This window comes from Pithys albifrons, chromosome 3 (assembly GCF_047495875.1).
Source record: "Pithys albifrons albifrons isolate INPA30051 chromosome 3, PitAlb_v1, whole genome shotgun sequence".
In the NCBI taxonomy this organism is placed as follows: Eukaryota; Metazoa; Chordata; class Aves; order Passeriformes; family Thamnophilidae; genus Pithys; species Pithys albifrons.
Window position 1 is genome coordinate 39,431,798 of NC_092460.1, and position 20,761 is coordinate 39,452,558.

The following is a 20,761-nucleotide window of genomic DNA, read 5'->3' on the forward strand; positions in this document are numbered from 1 at the left end:
TTCCATAGCATAAAATGGACATGTTTCATTTTTATTTAATGGGAGGCTCACCTGGAAACAGCCCAGTGGTGAAAATATGCAGTCTTGTGCTGAAGGGGATAAGCTGAATTCTATCTAAAAAGACATTTTCAAAAATCTTTTAAATATTTTTAATTAATATAGTATGTGTCCTGGCTCATAGCTGAATTATAACACAACTAGTTACATAGTATCTTTTATTGAGTTAATGTATCTTTTCTGTGGGGCAGGAAAGATTTTCATTTGTGTCCTCTCTCTGTTTTTTCATTAAACAACTGGTTAACTGCATTTCACCCTTAAATAAAGTAGTGGAAAATAATTACTGGTGGAGACAGGTCTCTGAATTAGATGAATCATTGTCTAATGCTATGAAGCATAAAAATTCTTATGTACTATTGCTTAAATTAATGCTGGCATTTAAAATATGTTTGCATCAGTATGGTAACCTCACTTCCAATTAGTGACTTTATTTTTAAAGGCAACTTGTTTTGGTCATCCTGACTCAGCAATTTTGAGGTAAAGAAGGTGTTTGATGTACTGGCTTGTATTTAGTTACTTAAGCAAAGTAATGATGCTTGAGCAGGATATACTTTTAGATTGACTAAGGGGTTTGATGCAGTGTTTTTAAGTAGCATTCTATAACATAATCCAGCAGCATGTACATCATGATGCATGTTTCGTACTGCTGTTACATGTTAGCTGGATTAACATTTTCAAACAATGCTGGGAAGCTTGTGTTTTGCATGGGTTGGAGTTGCTTTTATATTGTTTTTCAGAAGAGATAAGAGGGGATAATAAAATCTGTCTCTTTTTTTTCCTTCTTGGCTTATTTTTTTCCTGACTGGCTTTTTCCTGTATTAAAAAGAGGGAGTTGAAATGAAGAGATTTGGTAATTTGTTACTCTTAGGGAATTTGGGAAAAGTTTGGGGCAACAGTCTGAATTTTGGCTGTTTAATTCAAGAAGGATTCTCATAAATTGTAGCTTCTGGCCATATAATAAGCTCTGGCCAAGTAGCTGTGGTTTCAGTTGCCAGCAGAATGAAGACAATATGAACTAGGGCTGTGCAAATAGGTCTGTGTCAAAAATGAGCTGGAGTGTCAGTGCTGTGGTTTTGGCCAAACCATAGTCATTGCACTTTTGCCTTTTCAAGTATGAGGACAAATGTTATGTAATCAGTATATAACACAGACTGTAGAAATATGGGATAAATTTTTTATGGTTAGTTGTGTTTTCTGATATTTAAACTTTTCTTCTCATACTGGGTACAGTGCAATGTTTTAGTCTCTATTTTGTGTGCAGGGATGCAGTTCTCCAGTATTCCCACCATACAAGTGGTGTGCTGTCAGGGACATTCCAGGGCTACTTAATTCTCTGACCACTGCTGAAGCATGTAATTAAAAGATGTGTATTCCCTTAAGGTCAGCCCAAGGTGATTATGAACCTTATTTTAATGTCTGGTTCTAGTTTCAATTCAGAGTCTTCTAAAGTTATTCTAATGTATGAAACTTAAAGACAAGATTAGTTCTTCGACTGAGCTCAAATGGGTTCAAACTAATTTCCTTAGTTTACTTGATTTAATTTAAAAATGTCTTGTAATATTATTTCAATGTAGGGAAATTTTTATAATGGTGTGAGGAAATAACAGCTTCAGTGATTTTTATAACCCATCATAAATCAAAGAAAAATGAATATGAAGACTACATAGAGGACTTTTTCTTAAGTTGTTTCAGTCTCTTTGTTCTGTGAGAAGCCACCAGGCATTTTTGGTTATTGAAGGAAAAGCAGGATCCGTTCTCTGTCAGATTTTTTGGGTTAGGAGAGAGACCAGAAAGTGGGGAAGAAGCAGGATTTCTTGAGTGGTTAAAAATGTTTCTGATAGTTTAAGCTTCAGAAGACTTGATTTGCTGTCATTGTTTTCCTACAAGTCCCGTTATTTGGGCCATGCTACTGAGCAGCTGCACTGCTGATAGTTCCTGCTAAATGTGAGCATGTATGTGTCGCTCCTTAGCTCTCCTATTCACAATGTGAATTTGTTCTTTAAAATCTCTCCAAAGTTGATCATAAATGTATATCAAGAAACTAAGAACAGAAAATATAAGACAGTTTGGTGATGGACTATATTGTGCATTGAGAATATGAATTATTTCATGTAAGAGCAAGTAGAACATAGAACTTCTCCCAAATAAATTCTAGTATTTGAGTTACTTTATCATACAACTAAACCATATAGTTTATAGACACAAGACCATGTCCTCCTCCCTCTCCTGCAAGGATCTACAAGGTTCTAATACACTGTACAATTCTAGTATTGTCATTCATTGTGATATAAGGGCTGCATTACTCAACAAAAACTAAGGAATAGAGATGTTAGAATATGAACTATAATCAACAAAACTCTGAATTTTTAGTTTGACTTCATTTGTAGTGGTTCAAAAGCTATTGCCATATTCTTTGCGAAAGGAAAATCAGGACTGAGGCAGTATGAAGACTCCTAATTTTTCTTTTTGCTTAAATTCAACTGGGTTCAGTCCTGGTAAGATAAGAGTAGCATATTATGACTTTTCCATCCCTGGAAGTGTCCAAGGCCAGGTTGGATGGGGCTCTGAGCAACCTGGGATAGTGGATGGTGTCCCTGCCCACAGCAGGGGGGTTGGAATGAGATGGTCTTTAAGGTCCCTTCCAACTCCTTAACATTCTGTGATTCTATGATGACCTTTGCCAGCCAGTGTCAAGGAAGTTTAGTGCCCAATATTTAAAAGGAGAAATTAATTAACAAGAGCACCCACATCAAAATCCTAACTTTTGACTTCATGCAACAGATGCCATGGGCAACTTTCTGCTGTACCCTTACTGAAATGATTCAATGAGCCATTAACAGGAGACTCCTTCAAGAATGACAGCTTGATATCTAGTCACTGGCCATGGATTTATGGAACATCAGTCCACCAGGATAATCATGTAATTAATTAAGGAAGAAGTGGTATTTCAGCACTAATAAGAATTGTTGCCCACAGTAGCAATTAATCAAATTACTTTTAGTGCCATTGTACTGAAGGAAGTTGTAACTATAAGATTAGAGGTTCCTGTCATCAAGTAGCCAAATGTATGTTTTACTTCAGTAAATAACTTAATTAGTAAATTTTTTTAATTAGAAATTTAAGTAGTTGATTATCTTGACATTTTCAAAAGCTTTGGATGCATGTCACACCCCTCTGCTGTATTTCCCATCAAGAAATCTGATTCTCTGTAGTACTGTGCTACTTAAGGGGACCTTTCTCTCTTTCTCCTTACTTGACCAAGTAGTGGAATAGTCAAACACAGGATCAGTCCTGTGGTACAATTGAAACCACGTCACTGGTGTGTATGGTAGAAAAGGAAAGCTTTTGTTCATAAAAAGGAAAATAGTAATAATAAATTCAATTCAAAAATCTAACAGCCTCTACATGCCATCCAGTGACTCATAATTATTTCCTTGAAAACTGAAAGTTCTTTATTACATTTAATAGGATTTTAAGAGTTGCCAGTAAAGTTTGCATAGCAAAGTGCATAAAGTGACTCAACCCTTGGCATGAGCAAGAAGCTGTCTAAAAATTGCCATTGCAGCTTAATGACCATTCTGTTATGTTTCCCTAAGATCAGAATTATTTTATTTTCTTTTGTGCCACTTACATGAAAACATTTCTTGCCACAATAGTTTCAGGAAAAAAAGAACCCATACCCCAAAGTACAGGCTTAATTTTTGCCAGGGATATGTACCAATCCTACTTCATACAGAGTAAGATAAAGTTTCATGTATAGAAATTATACTTCTTTGAGAAGTAAACTTTTTCCAATTGCTTGAATGTCTATCAATAAAACCCCTAAATTTATTTGGAAATAAATTTGCTTTTTTGAAAGTAAACTTATGGTTAGTGAAACCCCTTGCAAACACCAGGAAATGTATTCTTACACTTTGATTAAAGTATGTGTTCATCACAATTTTTAACCTTTTAAATCATTGAACTTGTGCTGAAAACTGCTATCATACTACAGCCTTAGTGAAGAAGAGTGATTTTAGCATAAGAGGATAGTTAGTGGAAAATTTGAAGAGTTCAGAAATTGTCAGCAGATTTTAATTTTTTATACATTTCTGGGTTTTTTAAAAAGCATTCCAAATTTTATTTAATGTGTTGTGTCATGTTTAGTGAATGAAATATATCTCTAAAATAAAGATTGTTTGAAAGATGAGATTTTTTTTTCTTTGTCTGCATTTGGGCCAAAGGTCTGTTTTCTGTAAAACTCATATCTATTTTGACTTACACAGTTATTTTGACTATTTCACTGTATTGATTACTAGTTCAGAATATTTTGCTAGGTTGTGTATAAATAGCCTGATGAATATTTGGAAAGTGGCATAAGTATTTTATAATGCAGGGAAAAAGACTTGCATAGCATGAGTTGAGTAAATCCTGGGTTAAAACAGCACCATGAGCGTATTTCCTCAAACAGTCATTCCGGACTTTTTGTATCCTAAAGCTTTGTATTTCTCTTTTTGCATTCAGATGCTGGAAGCTGTGCAGAGCTCAGCCAGGCATGTGTGAATACACATGTGTGCACACACACGTGCTCACACACAGAGTTCCCCATCGTAGCATCTCTTTGTTACTGTCTTAGTGCTTTGACTTTCCACACTTTGACTTCCACTGCCTCACATTTGAGTGTGAACATCCTGGGGGGGCGTTCTTTTATGTTTCGAGTTACTCAGAATTTCCATCTGCTTTTACTTGCCTTGTGGTTGTGAAGATCATGCTTGGCCCATGGGATCTTACACAGTGCCGAGAGGATGTGGAGTTTTGTCAGCCAGGGAAATATGTCTGGCTTTTTTTTTTTCTTCAGCAGCTTTCATATGCTTCTCTTCTTGTGTGGTCCCACTAAACTGAGTATATTTAACAGAAATACTCTCCCTCTCTATCTCCTGTATGCTGCTGTCTTTTAGGCAGACTGTATAAGAAATCTGAGATCCAAAAAATGTTGGTCCTGACTGAAAACAAGGTACTGTTACATAGAAAGGTACTTTAGTAGTGGCACATTCCAAATTTACAACAGCATTCCACATTCTGCTTATAGACAAGTCTTAGTGGATCTGCAGTTACCAATAAAGATCCCAGTTATATCTTCATTGAATATTCTGTGCTTTCTTTTTGCAGGCACTGCTACAATCTACAGTTCAGCAGCAAGAAGCAACTATTGAAAAACAGTATATACTATCAATTGAAAAACATTCTCACAAATGTGAAGAGCTTCTTAACGCTCAGGTATGAATGTGCACATGCAAAAAACTTCATGATTTTCTCTTAGTTTCAACTCTTTTCTGTTTGAAAAATGTATTAACATATATGGTCCCAAAGAAAATAATCAATGTTTCGCCTCGAGTCCTCAGCTTACCAGTAAACACAATTATTTAAAAATGGAAAATAAATACGGACTCTTCGTGTGTTGGGATCAAAGGTGTTCTGCATCATTGAGACCTGCCTAGAGCAGGTTCAAGAATTTGTAGCCCTAAAAAATAGTCTCAGAACAACTTAATACTTATTCCTTTAACAGCTGCCATTTTCTGTGGTCTTGAAGAAAACATGCAGTCATTTTTAATTTGTGTAGTTTAGTGCAGGATTTGATTGTATGGGATTTGCAAGAATTTTTGGTCTAATATTTTTTAATGGTTCTTAGCTAATAGACACAAACACCTCTTGTCCACCTCTATTTTTATTTCATAGAAATCCTACCAAAAGATAAAAGGTAGCTATGAGGAATTATATCATATCCAGAAATATATATATCTTAATAGGCATAAATTGGTTCATTTAGCATAACTTGAGTAAAAACACAGTGCATAGCAAGTATTTGAAATCACATCAATTACTGTTGAGTGTCTGAACAGTTCAGCTAAAAATATAAAGCATAATTATTTTTTACTTTTCTTGAGATATATTAGACATAAGTGCATCAAAAGTCCCTTTGAAGTACTTCACCATTTCCAGAAGTGTTTTATGACCATTTGACTGTTCTGTCCATATCAATTAACACTTAATGCAAACACGTATTAAATATAAAAGCATCTGTATAAACAGTATGAAGTAAAGATGCAATAATCTTGAGCAATCAATTCCATCACAAATGAGGAGTTTATTGCACAGAATTACAGTTATTTACTGCTCTGCCTTAAAAGCAAGGTAAATTAATTTTAAAAAAATGTTTTGTGTTTTTCAAATGCACCTATCATTTACTGGCTTGATACCACGGACTTAAACGGTGGGGCCAGTTCTGCGCACGCTGTGCCTCACCTAAAATCCACTGCACAGGCTGGAAGGGCACACCCACGTGGGGACAGCCCTTCCCAAATCTTCGTTCGTGAAGCCGAGCCACACACACACCACTTTCTGAATGTTCCTTTCTGAAAGGAGTGAATCTCGTGAAACCTGAAAGTGTCATTGGAAGATTTTTTGAGAGTGTACTTACAGATTGAGCAAAGATTTGCACCCCTCATCAGTTACATTTGCATCAGAACCCAAAATATGGGACAGAAATGTGAAAACATGTTAAAGAGGCTCAGATTTACCTCGGAAGAACCTGACAATATAAAGGAACTGTTCTTGGTCATAGGACGGGAGAGGAGTTATGACATGTCCAGTTCACATAATTTCTACCTTTAACACCCCTTTGAATTCCAGAAAACATTTTTGTTCATATTTCCAAGTAATTTCTCATTCAACACCTTTAAGGTTTTTCACCTTTACTGGTAGTATGAAACTGGGATTTTGAAGTCTAGTCAAAGAGACAAGTGTTGGTGCTTGTGGTAGAACTATCAGGTTTAAATACATAGGATTTACACTGGAAAATTTAGTTCACTTGTAAATCTTTGATGGGAGAGATCTGAGAAATGGGTAATGTGTTTTCATTCTTTTTGAATGCATCTATTCTTAAATGTATGTTTTGGTGTTTGTTTAACATTTCTTTGTATTCAAATGACTTTGTTTGGTGCTAATTGAAGAAATTACTGCAGCTGTTTATACACCAAGTAGATTATTGTTCTGTTGTGGGATTGTACATGCATAACCACCTATATATGGGGAGTTGAGAGTATTTATATCACTGAAAATAAGGGGGTTTTGGTGCAGCAGTAATCACATGGTGCAAGCATCTTCTCTAAAGAAACATTACCTTTTTTGTTCACTTCTAATGTTACTGCCAAACAAGCAGTAATTTGTCTTCAAAGTTTCAAGCCCATGTAAAACTCTGTCAACCCACACAGTTTTTGTCATCATTTCCCATTCCTTTTAAACTTTCTGCTGTTTTATTTCCAGTTCCACACAATCAGTATTATCCCATGATAACTCCTTTATCCTGCTTTCTTCTTAATCTCATTTTCCCCTAAATTTCCATACCCCTCCCTCCCAAGAGTGTCTTTGAGAATGAAGAAAGGTGGTTTTTCTCCACTTGTCTTTAAGCTCTTGTTGGAGTTTATTGAAGTTTCTGTTTTTGAAGCTTTATTTTATCAGGGTGTTGTGCTGTGGTGGAGATGCAGCTTAAAACCCTGTCTAGAGAGGTACCATTCTGCGAACATATTCAGAGTACAAGGCTGTGTCTTCCAGGACAGGGGAAGCTGTGAAAGGCCTAGTTTTGTGGTTCCATCCCAGTTTCCTGCAGGACAAATACCTGCAATTCATACTGGATTGTTCTGTGTGAGGCTCAGCAACATCCTGGCTAATTACAGGGGAACATCATGGATTGTGACCACTGGAGGGGATGCTTCCCAGGGGACAATCCCCAGGGCTGGTTTTTTTTCAAGGAAATACACTCTTGTATCCAAAGCAGTGTGGGCAGCAGGGGAGGGGGGAATTCTGCTCCTCTGCCCCGCTCTGGGGAGTTGGGATTCTTCAGCCTGGAGAAGAAAAGGCTTTGGGGTGACCTGATTGTGGCCTTGCAGTGCCTGAAGGGAGCCCACAGGGAAGATGGAGAGAGACTATTTCCAAGGCCCTGGAGTGAAAGAACAGGGGGAATTTTTTCACAATGACAGAGAGAAGAGTTAGACTGGGTATTAGGAAGAAATTCTTCCCTGTGAGGGTGGGCAGGCCCTGGCACAGGTTTCCCAGAGTGGCTGCCCCATCCCTGGGAGTGTCCAAGGCCAGGTTGGATGGGACTCTGAGCAACCTGGGCTAGTGAAAGGTGTCCCTGTCCATGGCAGGGCTTTGGAATGAGATGATCTTTAGAGTCCCTTCTAACGCTTAACATTCTGTGATTCTATTATGTCAACATTTCAAAAAGAAAACTGGTCATTCCTATGGCATGTTCAGGGGCATGTGTCGTGATGTCCTTCATCAATGAACAGTACAAGGATGATTCTTCTCACCTGTTCAGAAATTAGTCATGTCTTACGCTGAATATTTAGGAAAGCTATGCATGTCACTTTTACTTTTCTAGATTTTGAGGATATCGTAAAATATCATTGGAAAACCTATATGAGTTTATTACAAGTTGAAAAATCACAGATTTCATTCTTATCTTTTTTCTGAGGCAAAAACATGGGATGTTGCCTTCTGAAAATGAGCACCAACTTTGATCTTGTGGTTTAATTTATGTGCTGTGTGAAAAATACATGCTAAAAAACATGAGCAAGAAAATTTTGAACAGTTTTCTAATTCTCTCACTATTCAGTCGAAGTGCATAATGTTAAAAATGGAACTATACAAAGGTAGATTTGAAGATAGATTTTTTTATTCTTCTTCTTAAAACTATCAATGATTTGTGTATTAAGGTAAAATAGAACCTTAAATACCTGCAATAAATCACTTCACATTTATGATAAATCATTTTTCCTTTATTTATCTTGCACTTTTCTTTCCTTACCTTGATGGTCTCCTTCCTTACTCTCTTCTAAGCAGTGTGGAACAGGAATTCTTGGGTGGGGAGGGATTAAAGTATATGTGAAGTGAGGCTCAGAGCACACATTTTCATCTTAAATTATGACTTTGCAAAATTCCTGATTTTCACTATGTCTTCCCATTGAAATAATATTAATCAGAGATACAACTGGACATGCCATGTAGAATTTTCATTCTTGAATGGAGTTAAGGGGGATGGATGTATTTTACTGTGGTCCTTAATTATGTTATTCTCATATTTTTCATTTTTATTCATATATAGAAGAATGAAGAAAGACAAGGACTAGAAGTATTTCATTCTCTAGTTCATTTGCATCCTTTCCTGGGCTGAGCTTCTTTTCTACTTCTTAGTTAACCCTTAGGCATGTGTGGCCTGCAGTTTTCGTTTGTAAGGAATATAAAGCATGTGTATGTATTATGTGCTGAATTTTTTTCCCATGGTTTAAGAAGCCAAAGGGGTGTAGTTGCTGAGACAGAACGGTGCTGGGAGTGTCATACAAAAAGGAAAGAACTCAAAAACTCAGTTAAATACTTCCTCTGCACTTTTGCACATTGGTATTTTTTGTGATGATTTTATGTTATGCTGTGAAACAAATTTCACACTTGCAGATGCAGCATTTAAGATAAGCAGAGTCACCTCCAGGTCTTTACTTCATTTTCCACTCCATCATGAAGCTGGCCGTCACTTGTATGATAAATAGTAGTTCAAAATCTGTTTGATGGTGCGTGAAATCTTTTGCCCTTTTTTTGAGGCACAGTTGGAGAAGTACTGGTTTATCTTAAGTTGGAAAATAATTTTCTGAAAGGTCATTCATGTTAAAAATTCCATCTGCTTGGACTCAGTTTTTTAAAGTTTATGATGCTTTCAAGAACAGCTTGTGGACAAGCAGAAAGCTGGTGTAACAATAGTCATGACCTGCTGGAATGCGATAGGTATCTTCGCTTCTCTAGTATCTGAATGATGCTTTTTGATGTGCTTTGCATAACCTTTTGTGAAAACTACCAGTGTGTTCCCCCAAAATTCCTAAAATGTCAAATGTTAAAAGTACTCTTCTCATATAGCAAGTTATTGTTTGTATGCCAGGGAAAATGTTTATTTCAGTTAGCAACTTAGTTCCCTAGTCAGGAAGTATAATTTTCTATGATTTCAAATATTGTTTTCATATCTAGTCAGAATTCGCAGCATGTTTCTGTAATAATGCTTATTTTATGAACCTTGATTTTCTTTTTAGGTCTCTTGTAAACAAAAGAGGTTCTATGTTTTCCCCAAGTAATGGTAGTCATTGTGGAATCTATTTACTGCCTGATCTTGAAGGGAGCATATGCAAACAAGATTCTTAGAGAATTGTGAATATTTGCACTTTTAAGAGACATTAGCCAAGTTTTGCAGCGAGAGTAGCAATCCAGACTTGCAAACTGAAAAAACAAAGACTGTGGTGGGCATAACCTTTGTGGTTCATTAATTCCAACTATGATAGGTTTGGAACTTCTTGAGAGTACTTAACCATGTTCCCCTCTTTGGGCATTTCCTCTCAGTTCTCAGAAGTCTCATGGTTTGCTGCTGTGGAAATATTTGTTTATTCATTCCCCTTCAAAACCAGGTACTTCCTATCAGTCATTCCTGTTACATTTTCATCTCAGTCACTTGTCACATAATTTATCAAGATGTGACTTTTCAGGTCTTCTGCCAAGAGTGAAGTTACACTTTCTCAGAACTTCTCTGGTAGTTCCTGATTATGTATTATTTATTAGAATCCTGTTCCAAATTTGAGTAATTTATTCCTAAATTCCTAATATCTTGATGTACCTGCTTATATAGAGTGAATTAAATTTAAAAAGTTTACTGTATCTTCACTATATGTTTTCATTTTGAATGTGTTGACTTTGTATCCAGTATTGCTCAGTATTCACCTCCCAAAGTAAAAGTTACATTTTTAAGGTCCAAAAAGGCATATATATATATATGTAATTTTTTAATGTAAACCCTTACCAGAGTCTTTTAACTTCATTTCAATATGCCCACTATCGCCTGCTAGTTGGAGGATGATTTTGCAGTCCCTTTGCACTGTTCACTTAGCCAAGGATACTTTCAGAGTCTCGACCAAAAATCTTATTTGGAAATTACATTTGCTTGCTTGGATTTGTCAAGTTGCACTTGAGAACAGCTCTTTAGAGTGATTTTTTTTTCCGCCCTCTGTCTTTTGCTTATATAACTAGTTACCTTCAAACCTTCATTATTTTTATGAATTCATGCCATCACCTCTTGTCAATAGTGAACATCTAAGTAATATGGTATGTTTTTTCTCCTCAACTATTTTTCTGTCAACTGTTGTTGAAAAAAAAATTGGTTTTCCTCTGTTTTGCTCCCTTTTGTTACTGAACATTTTACTCTTGCCTATATTTTAGGAGTTCATTTTCTTTAATTTTTCACGATGGATGGAACAATTTGGTAAGAACTCCTAGAGGCTGTGAAATTAATTAGATCACAAAATAGAAGGAGTAATTAATACTTTCTTATTCTTCTTCATATTTTTATGAAGTTCCTTATCTCTGTATCCTCAGCACCTCAAAGTTTGTGAGTTTTTAAATAGTCTCTATTACTATGTACACTTTCCAAGAAAAGTATTTTCATTATTAGATGCCTTTATATACCTTCTTACTTTATTTATAGAAATAATGAAGCACTTACGCAGCAAAATGTTTTAAGCTTAATTTCAACCTCTGCTATGTCTCAAGTTGTAGTTTGGACACTCTCTTTATGCTGCTGAGTGGAACCCTGAGCACAAGTATATCCTTAGCTGTTTTATTACCACTATTATAATTTTTCTTTATATTTACTATAGGTTTAGCTTTTCTGGTTTAATAATGTTTTGCTGATTCCTGAGCTTTCTCTTAGAAAAGTTTTGCTGCTTTGTTAGCCCCTTGGACCTCAAACTGGCAAAAAGATACAGTTCAACCATGCAGTAATAAGTTATAATTTGAGGAAGTGGAAATATGTAACAGATGTTGGAATTCTTCAGGCAGATTTTCCACCTTTCGCTGCCAAACACTCAGATGCCACAGATAGTGAGGACAGTGTAAGAAACCAGTTACAATTACCAGATCTTGTCATTTGACTTAGGTAGAGTTTAGCAGTGCTGGAGAAAAGGTGCAGTGTAAAAGAATATGCTATTAAATGTAGGCAGCCTTTCCAGAGCAGCACAAAGCTATTATTAGTATTTTAATAAGGTTACCTTTTTCCTCAGGGTAATGTTTTGAGGAGGATGTAAAAATGGGCATATTTTGATAACATTACAAAATCGTGATGCTCTAACGGTGCTTTTTTGTTGCGTCACCTTCCTCTCACACAGATAATAATGTTTCCTGTGACTTGCGTTATTTCTTCCTGCTGTTACTTTCCTTCATGAGAGACAGAATAAAAGTATGACTTTGTGGGTTAAGAAGGTTTCTTATTAAAATAGGTGAACAGATTTGAATTGGTGAGTTCTTTAAAAGCCCCATCCAGTGATTTATTATTCCTTCTGATGAGTGAAATGATGAAACATTTGCTAAACTTTTCCAAAGATAATTTTTTTCCCTAGACTTGAGGGATAGGGATAGTTCTATGATCATGTGTAAAGAAGATACAAAAAACCCCAAGTCACTGGAGGTGATATTATGCTTGTTTTTTCGATTAAACTACTACAACGTGGTTTCATTAGATTAAAAATTTCAGTGGATATTTATTACAAAAAAACTGGTCATTCACTGAGGGTGAATTAGACATATCAATGTATCAATATACAGTTTTTCGTAATGTCATTAAAAGAAGAGTCCAAGTGTCACTTCACTTGTGTGTAAAAATTGTTTCCTTGGATGAAACATCTGTAAAACAGGGAAATATCATTAATTTCTTGCAGTGATAGTGCAAATACTGCAAGCTATTTTTGTCCTTTTTAGTACTAGGATATTCATATTAACTTTGGATTTTCTGTGATATTCTTTGCTGCTTTGTTTTTGAATTATTACTTTTATGTAAGCTATGAATAGCAGCTAAGAAAATTATTTTATTCATGAAGAATTTCATGATCCTTGCATGATTATTTGCTCAATATTAAGAAAGGAGCAATCTGTAGAAAGATAAATTGGATGCCTATTATTATAGCAAAAAAATTATATCCTTATTTGTGGATGAAATCCTGTACACATTTCCTTTTAAATGAAACAGTAAAGGACCCAGGAACTATCATTTTTAAAAGCATTACAGTTCATGCAAGACACCCTGTTTTCTGTTGGACTTTGAATTTGCAGTTTAGGGTTAACAGGAATATTCAAGGAATTGTAATTCCTGCATTACTTCATTCACTCCATCAGTTTTTATAATACATACTGTGTAATCCTTCAAATTACACTTACCTGAGAGAAAAATGTCATGATTCCTCGGAAATAAATTTCATATATAAAAATAACAAAAAAGACTGACTAGTTGCTATTGTGATTAAATCTGTTTACAATGTCTTCTGTGACTCACATTCCAGGAAAAAAAGAAAGATTTTTTTGATTTCTTTTTTACAGGAATCAAGAAAAACCACAGGACCTCTGTATTTATATTTGAATCTACATCAAACAGTTTTCATTTGGAACCATTGCCTAGAGAACTTCTTGCAGGGACGAAAACATTATAACCTATTTTTGAATGCCTTTTGTGTTAAGATAATTTTCACAAAACTTTTCTTGACCCTCTCATGCTGCTTTCCAGAGAGGAGGGGAGGAATATGAGTATTTATCTCCACTTTGGCGTACCACTTTTTAGAAAAGTTTGGGATTTTTCATCTTTTTTTTTGGAAATCTGTTTCTTATGTCTCCTGGGTCATCATGTCCTGCTATAATTTGATCTTCATAACTCTTTACAACTCTGAATTTTGGTCTCTTAGCCCTATACTCCCTGTCCAAGGAATAAAAGGGGGTAAATTAAGAATTTAAGAGTGCTAGGCTATGGAAATGGGTAAAGTGATACATTAACGAGCTATACTATTTGTTGTACCTAAACTAAAGGTGTTTTAGGTCTCTCTGATTATCTCTACATAGTGCCCTACTGTCTACGGGCCTTACAGACAACAGTGGCAATGTGCAGCCTAGAAAAATTACACTGAGTGAGAACTTTCTTGTTGCTCTGGAGTTTTCAGTGAGAGTTATTTTGATCTCACACTGATTCATGCATCGTATTTCAAGAACATGATTTATTTCTTATTTGTAGCCATAACTTTTAATAATTTTCCATTTTTAGAATATTTTTACCTGTTTTCTGGTTCTTGGATTGTTGGTTAATAAATGAAAACCACACTTCAACTTCCATTTAAAAAACTTCATGAACACTGTCTTACAGTCTACATGGGTTAGGTCCTTTTTTTCCAAATGGAAGGCTCCATAAATAGGTCTCCATCAAAACTCTTCACAAGAAACCTGGGAGAGACTTGGATATTTTTCATGGGACTGATAGGTCTGATGAACTCATTATCCTACTTATAGGAAATACATCACTCTTTCTCAAAAGCTTTTATTAGGTTTACTTTTGAAGCATGGGCAGTATCCTCTTGACAGGTACAATTACCAGGAGACCTCCATCAAGGACACCCAGATGAGCTTAAGAGAAAGTGGCCTCCCCAATGCTTGGGAATCAAAATTCAGTGTAAATGTAGTTCAAAGTGGTACCTGAAGTCTCAAAGCTCTTCCTTTATTCCTTTAATACTGTCTAACAGAGAGAGGAACATGTTTGTAATTGTTACATGTGAAAGCTGGAAATAGTGAATGCAATTGCTCCATCTGACATCCTTTCTATGGCTCTAATTCCTGGTGAGAAGGGGAGTGGCCTTATAGGAGATAAGTGCGCTCAGCTATAGGCATTTAACTCAGTGTATATGATCCTTAATTCAGCAATGGTCTGTACTGCTAAGAGGCCTTTACTGTGCTTTCCAAATTTCCTGCTCAGGTGATATAACTGAGATCCCTGAACAAGCCTTTGAAAGAGCTGTGCTTCTGTAGTGAGTTCAAATGCCTTGAGTTGCATCCTTCTATAGAACATGGATTAACAACACCACCAAACTTGCATTGCATCATTTTAATAAGCACAGCTATCGTGGAGATTCTGTGGCCTTGTAGAAAGGCTGGTACTCCTGTGGGGCCTATTACATTGGAAAAAAATAAAAAGTCTTGATAAGTAATTAAATTGCATATTAATTACATGCAGAATGGAATCTTGCATGTCATATCCATGCTACCTATGCCATATGGGCTTTCTGGACTCAGGAGCTGTTTCAGGGAGAAGCAGTTCACACAATATTTTGTTGTGTTTTCTCTATTTCTGGTTACTTATTTTTTCGTGTAATTTATGTCATTTAATAGCTTAAGGTATGTTTCTCTCTGAAAAATAAAAACTGACCAACTATAGATTCTGAAGCCAAATGAACAGTTCTCCAAGGTATTTCTCTAGCTCAAATACAAGATTTTGCTTTATGAGGTTGTATGGACAGCTGTTGCAACTTTTGGGATGATATATGAACTTTGGAAGTTCAGATATGAAGGAATCATCTATGGGAGGATTATTCCACCTGAATAGGCACTTATATTATAATAGGGAAGGACATTCCAAGTTATTCACTAGAGACTTACAGGCTTGAAATTGTAAATTTTATATTTCCATGAGAAGTAGGGGCACTATTTAATGTAAAATAAGTTGCATTGAATTATGAAGAAATCATAAACTTTTAATTTTAATGAATTCTAAATATGCTTACAAATACTTGCCTCCATCTTGAAAAATATAAACTAATGTGTTTTTATAAACAGATACAATTCTTAATGAAGTTCTTACAGAAAGTCAGTGAATTCCATATAACTCCAAGTGTAATACCGTATAGATCTGATAATCTACCAAGGAAATAGGAGAGCCTTGCTCAGTCAAAAGAATTACTCTGCAGGCACAGCAGCCTTCCTTTTTATGGTAATTGTTTACTTACTAGAAAACTTTTTTATAGTTAAAATCTCAAGCAAAAACAGTATATTGTACTTTAAATATTTTGTTCCCTTTCTGCTGTCTGTTCTTTTTTAATGGTATTCTCTGTCTCTATGGAACTGATATATTCAGATGTTGTAAAATGACTAATTACTGTAACAACTATGTGAAGTAACCTTTTCTCAAGTTGATCTCTAGAAACAGAAGGTGGTTTAGATTCAGAGGTTTAGATTAGATTCTAGGAGGAAAAATTAATTACTGTGAGGGTGGTGAGGCCCTGGCACAGGTTACCCAGGAAAGCTGTGGCTGCCCCATCCCTGGAAGTGTCCAAGGCCAGGCTGGATGGGTCTCTGAGCAACCTGGGCTAGTGGAAGGTGTCACTGCCCATGGCAGGGGATTGTAACAGGTCTAGCGTTCCTTCCAGTCCAAACCATTCTGTTGTTTACCTGTGCACTCTCTTTGCAGTGAGGGAAATCAGAACTTTGCAGGTGTCTGTAGGATAAAAAGTTTTGGCCCCAATATCTGCACTTTTCAGGACTGCAAGTCTTGCTGTGCAGTGAAGTTGAGGCCATGGGGAGTCACAAAACTATTTCATCACTGGGGAGGACTGACATTGGTTTTCTCCATTGGCCATGTATAAATGTTATATATTCTATTAATGCAAATGTCTGCATGGTTTCAGGACTTCTAGGATGGGCTTAGATATCTTCCTATACTTACATGTAAAGTAAAACTTTAAAACTGCCCCAAAGTTTAAAAGCTGGAAATCGTGGTCCCATTGAGAATGCTGTGAAATACATCTGGTACCTGGGCTGCTGTGGCAGCTTGAAATGTGGCTACAGTATTCATATCAAACCTAGAAATCTGGTGGTCACGGGAATTAACTGCCTGCCAGGCTTAAACTAGAAATTCTCATCCTGCTGAACAAGCTGACTGCTATTCTACTGCGGGGGCTTTAAAGATAGAGGTGATTTTCTCTGACAAGCTCTCCTTGGGAACTCCCTTGCTGGTTTTGACAAGCAAACGATTCAGTCTTTTACTTGACATTAGTAAGCTTTTATTTGTGGATGTGTCTGAGAAAATATCTGTATATGTTTGGTTTATATTGTGTCATTGTGAAATAACACATTTGTGCAGTTAGTCAAGTGAAGAGTCGTGAAGATCATTTAACTAACAAAATCCACTTATTGTTCCACCTTTTAGTTACTGGGAAAAAGCAATTTCTCTAATGCCCTGATGGTTAAAGGTAATGTCTGAAAACACTGTGTCCACAAGAAAAGTTAGTTCCACAACATTAAGTATAACCATGATGTGAATTTCACTACTCCTTCCACAGGTGTTTTCCATTAGAATATGTCTGCCACATTCAGGCCTATTTTAAGTAAATTCACAAGGAAATGCCTCTTTACATATTTATCCTGGAAGGGCAAATAGGTATTTTATTTTATTTTATTTTATAAAGCAGCCTAGAAGTTTTCTATTCTTCAAAGGAAAAAATGTTTTTCAGAACATAGTTTGGTAATGTATTTCTAACTGCCATTAGAGACACTTAAAATTAAAACATAATAAAATTCATGAAACAGAAATGACCGTTTCTTAGAAATGCTGGTGAAAGTGGTATTTGCCTGCATAAGTGTTTGTGTAAAAAATTTATGTTCATTATATACCTTTATTTTAATATAAAACTCTACGGTCAGAGTTTCCTTTTCGTAATCCTGTAATAAAACGCTATTGTGTAATGATACTGCACTTTAAGGTTATGATATCATCCCTTAAATAACATGTAAAAAAATACACTGACTTGCTAGAAATTCTCTCATGACAAATACATAGCATCAATAATTTCCAGTAATAATTTTTATTTTTGAAAAATTAGCTCTTACTGACATAACCCGTATTTTTGAAATGCTTTGCTTTCTACAGTGAAAAACAGACTAATATAGACTACATGGTCACTTTACTTCAGTGTCCATTTTCTCCCTGAGGAAAGCAGCATTCTTTTCCTCACATTTCCTGTCTTTCAAAGTTCATGATATCACAAATGATTGCAAATAATACATTTGTATCTGCTCTCTATATAACTGAGATATAGTAAAAGCATAATTTAACTACTGCAGATGTTTAAATGAAATATTTAAAGTGTAGTGTTGCTTAGACCATCTTTATCATTGGGTAAGTGTTGGGGTATTTTTGACTTCCTTCCTAATACTCTTCAGACTCAGAGGAACTATTAGATGTTCAGGAAGCTAAACACTTTTAATATTGTCATTTTTTCATTTCATGAAATCATTTGAAAGAGTGCTGTATGTGTAATTTAACTGAATCTACACTGAAAGTCATTTTGTAAGCAACTGGCAAACCTTGAATGAGTTCTTTTCATCTGTTTTATTAGCAGATTGTGGTTTACAATAATACAAATGTTTTCTCCCAACAGCATCAGCGACTTCTTGACATTTTGGAAGCAGAGAAGGAAGTGTTATCAGAAAAGATAGAAGAAGCTTTGATGCAGCAGTCACAAAAGCACAAGGTATTGCTTTTGTTTACAGCAAAAAGAAGGGGCCTGATCAGCACCACGGAGATCATTGGGAATGACCCTGTCACAATTATTGACAGGATGAGGAAGCTTTTTTAAGCACTTTGACTGTTTGAAATTATTTTTAGCAAGTCTTGTGTTGTGAATTGCAGTTTAATTTCTGATAACATTTACAGGAAGTGCTGGACAAATGTTTGGATGAAGAAAGACAAAGAAGTAAGGAGGCTGTGGCAGCTGCTGCCGAGGTACCTCGTGTTAATTTAGCAGATACACAGTGTGCGTTCCCTGTGTGACACTGGAAATGCCAAGTTCAGAAACTCATTTTTATTTCATAACTACATTTATCAAATTCCATTTTCTCATCTGTGTTTAAAAGCTAATTCCATTAATCATGATCATATCAACTATATTTTATGCCTTAATACAGAGTCAGTGTAACTTCCATGGGGGACAGCCTCTGAATTGTTTATGACAAGAGGTCACAATATTGCAGTTCAGTTGTTGCTGTTACCTAAATATCTGGGTTTGAGGTCTTTCAACATCATTGCATCTTGATTTGAAGAGCTGGGTACAGGGTCAACTGTTCATCTTAGTAAGACAATTAGCATATCGTGTCTTGCTTAACTGTTGTTAAATATGGCCATTCTCAATGGGGAGAGAACTATTTTGTAAATCATATAAACACAGGGAAATTTTAACAAGGTTTCAATTGTTTTATTTAAGTTGATGTTTGAATAAAAGTGAGTATTCAGTTTTTAAAATATGATTTCTTCTGTCTGTTTCATTATTAAGTGAATGGTGTTAGGACAGTAATTTTGTAAATGTTAAGCTACCTTTCATCTCTAATGCTGATGGAGAATCCAGTTGCTTGTAATGATCTGGGAAAACTGGTTAAGTATATTGCCTAGTGCGATTCATAAGGTTATATTATAATTTTCTGTATATCTTTATGTGTAGTATTTGAACACTAGCTGAGCATCTCTCTGAATAACATTCAGTAACAAAAGAAACATTTGTTACGTGGTTGGTATCTACAGGAAAATGTATGTATAATAAAATACCTTAATCAAATAGGATTTTTAAAAATACACTGACTTGCTAGAAAGTAATTTGGTTTGGTAAGTAATTTTATAATAAAATAATATTATTATAATATGAAAAGTGAACAATTTAGTCCAAGTGAATTGCAAGAAACAGGTTTATTTAGAAGTGTAGGTATCTTATGAATACTGTATTTTTGCCACTTATGACTTCACTTGTCCAGCTCAATAATCTCCTCCAAAGGTCATTGGAATGGCCTATAAACTTAATAAAACTAAAGGGTTTGTGAATGTGGTTTTCCAGCCCATTTTGAACTTCAGTTACTTATTTGTAGATGTTATGCAATGGTTTTCTTGCTGATAAATAGACCTGTGTGGCTCAGCATATGTAGAGCTCTCAGCTTCAAATTCATTGTGAGTCTCCTGAGGATTTCAGATAATGGTTGTATTACTGGTAGGGGGAAATGGCACAGTACTTCTTGTAGGATGCATAGCTAAGGACTTGCTGGAGGGAAAAAATTTGTTTCAGATGTTTGTAGATAAGAGCAGGAATTTCTAATATATAGGAATATTGTGGGAGGTCCATAATGTGCCTGCTTTTATGTGGGTTTTCCTGCATGATTTTTGTGTTAAGCAAACTAGTTATGAGGTACTGTGTTTTCTGTAGGTGGGAATTTAAGAGCCTTACTTGTAATTTCCTTTTCCTTTCTGTAACTGCACAAGTCAATGTCCAAAGGTAATACCTACTTGGCAGCAGCTTCAGATACATTCAAGTTCATAGTTTAGAAGGGAAAATACTCATGTCCAATATCTCGGCAGCTCGTAGATCTCATGAAATGAGGCCACTTTAGTGGGTATGTTGGTCATCTAATTGTGCCTGATTTGTTTGAAAGGCTGAGAAAGAAATAGTGCAGCAAGCTGTTCTGAAAGCAGTAGAGGAGGAGAGGAGGAATATGGAGAAGATTCACGCAGAAGAAAGAAAAATGTGGGAAGCAGAACGTGATAGTCACAAAGAGAAGATTGCCCAGGCTGTTTCAGAAGCCATGCAAGAGCAAAGAAAGCAGAATCAGGTTAGTGTATTCTACCCTTCCATGAACCTGCTTTGTGTATTTTATTTTTGCTTTTCAGTGCCTTCCTAATGTTGTGGTAGCTTCTTATGGCATCTGTCATTCATCAGTGCATGTAGTTGATATTGGCAGTTCACAGTTCAGTTTGTCTTCGTCTAAGCTGTGTCTATGGAGAGAGGCTGACATGTACAGA

The 20,761-nt window shown here is 35.8% G+C and overlaps 1 protein-coding gene across 4 annotated transcripts in view; it reads left to right on the top strand.

Moving 5' to 3' along the window:
- Positions 1-20,761, top strand: part of CCDC91 (coiled-coil domain containing 91) — a 134,061-nt gene that overhangs the window by 73,986 nt on the left and 39,314 nt on the right. For all 4 annotated transcript variants that reach the window (XM_071551454.1, XM_071551451.1, XM_071551452.1 and 1 more), the window contains exons 8-11: positions 5,206-5,313; positions 18,363-18,455; positions 18,638-18,706; positions 20,395-20,571. In XM_071551454.1, the coding sequence (XP_071407555.1) occupies positions 5,206-5,313; positions 18,363-18,455; positions 18,638-18,706; positions 20,395-20,571 (447 nt within the window). The remainder of the gene's footprint in view (positions 1-5,205; positions 5,314-18,362; positions 18,456-18,637; positions 18,707-20,394; positions 20,572-20,761) is intronic.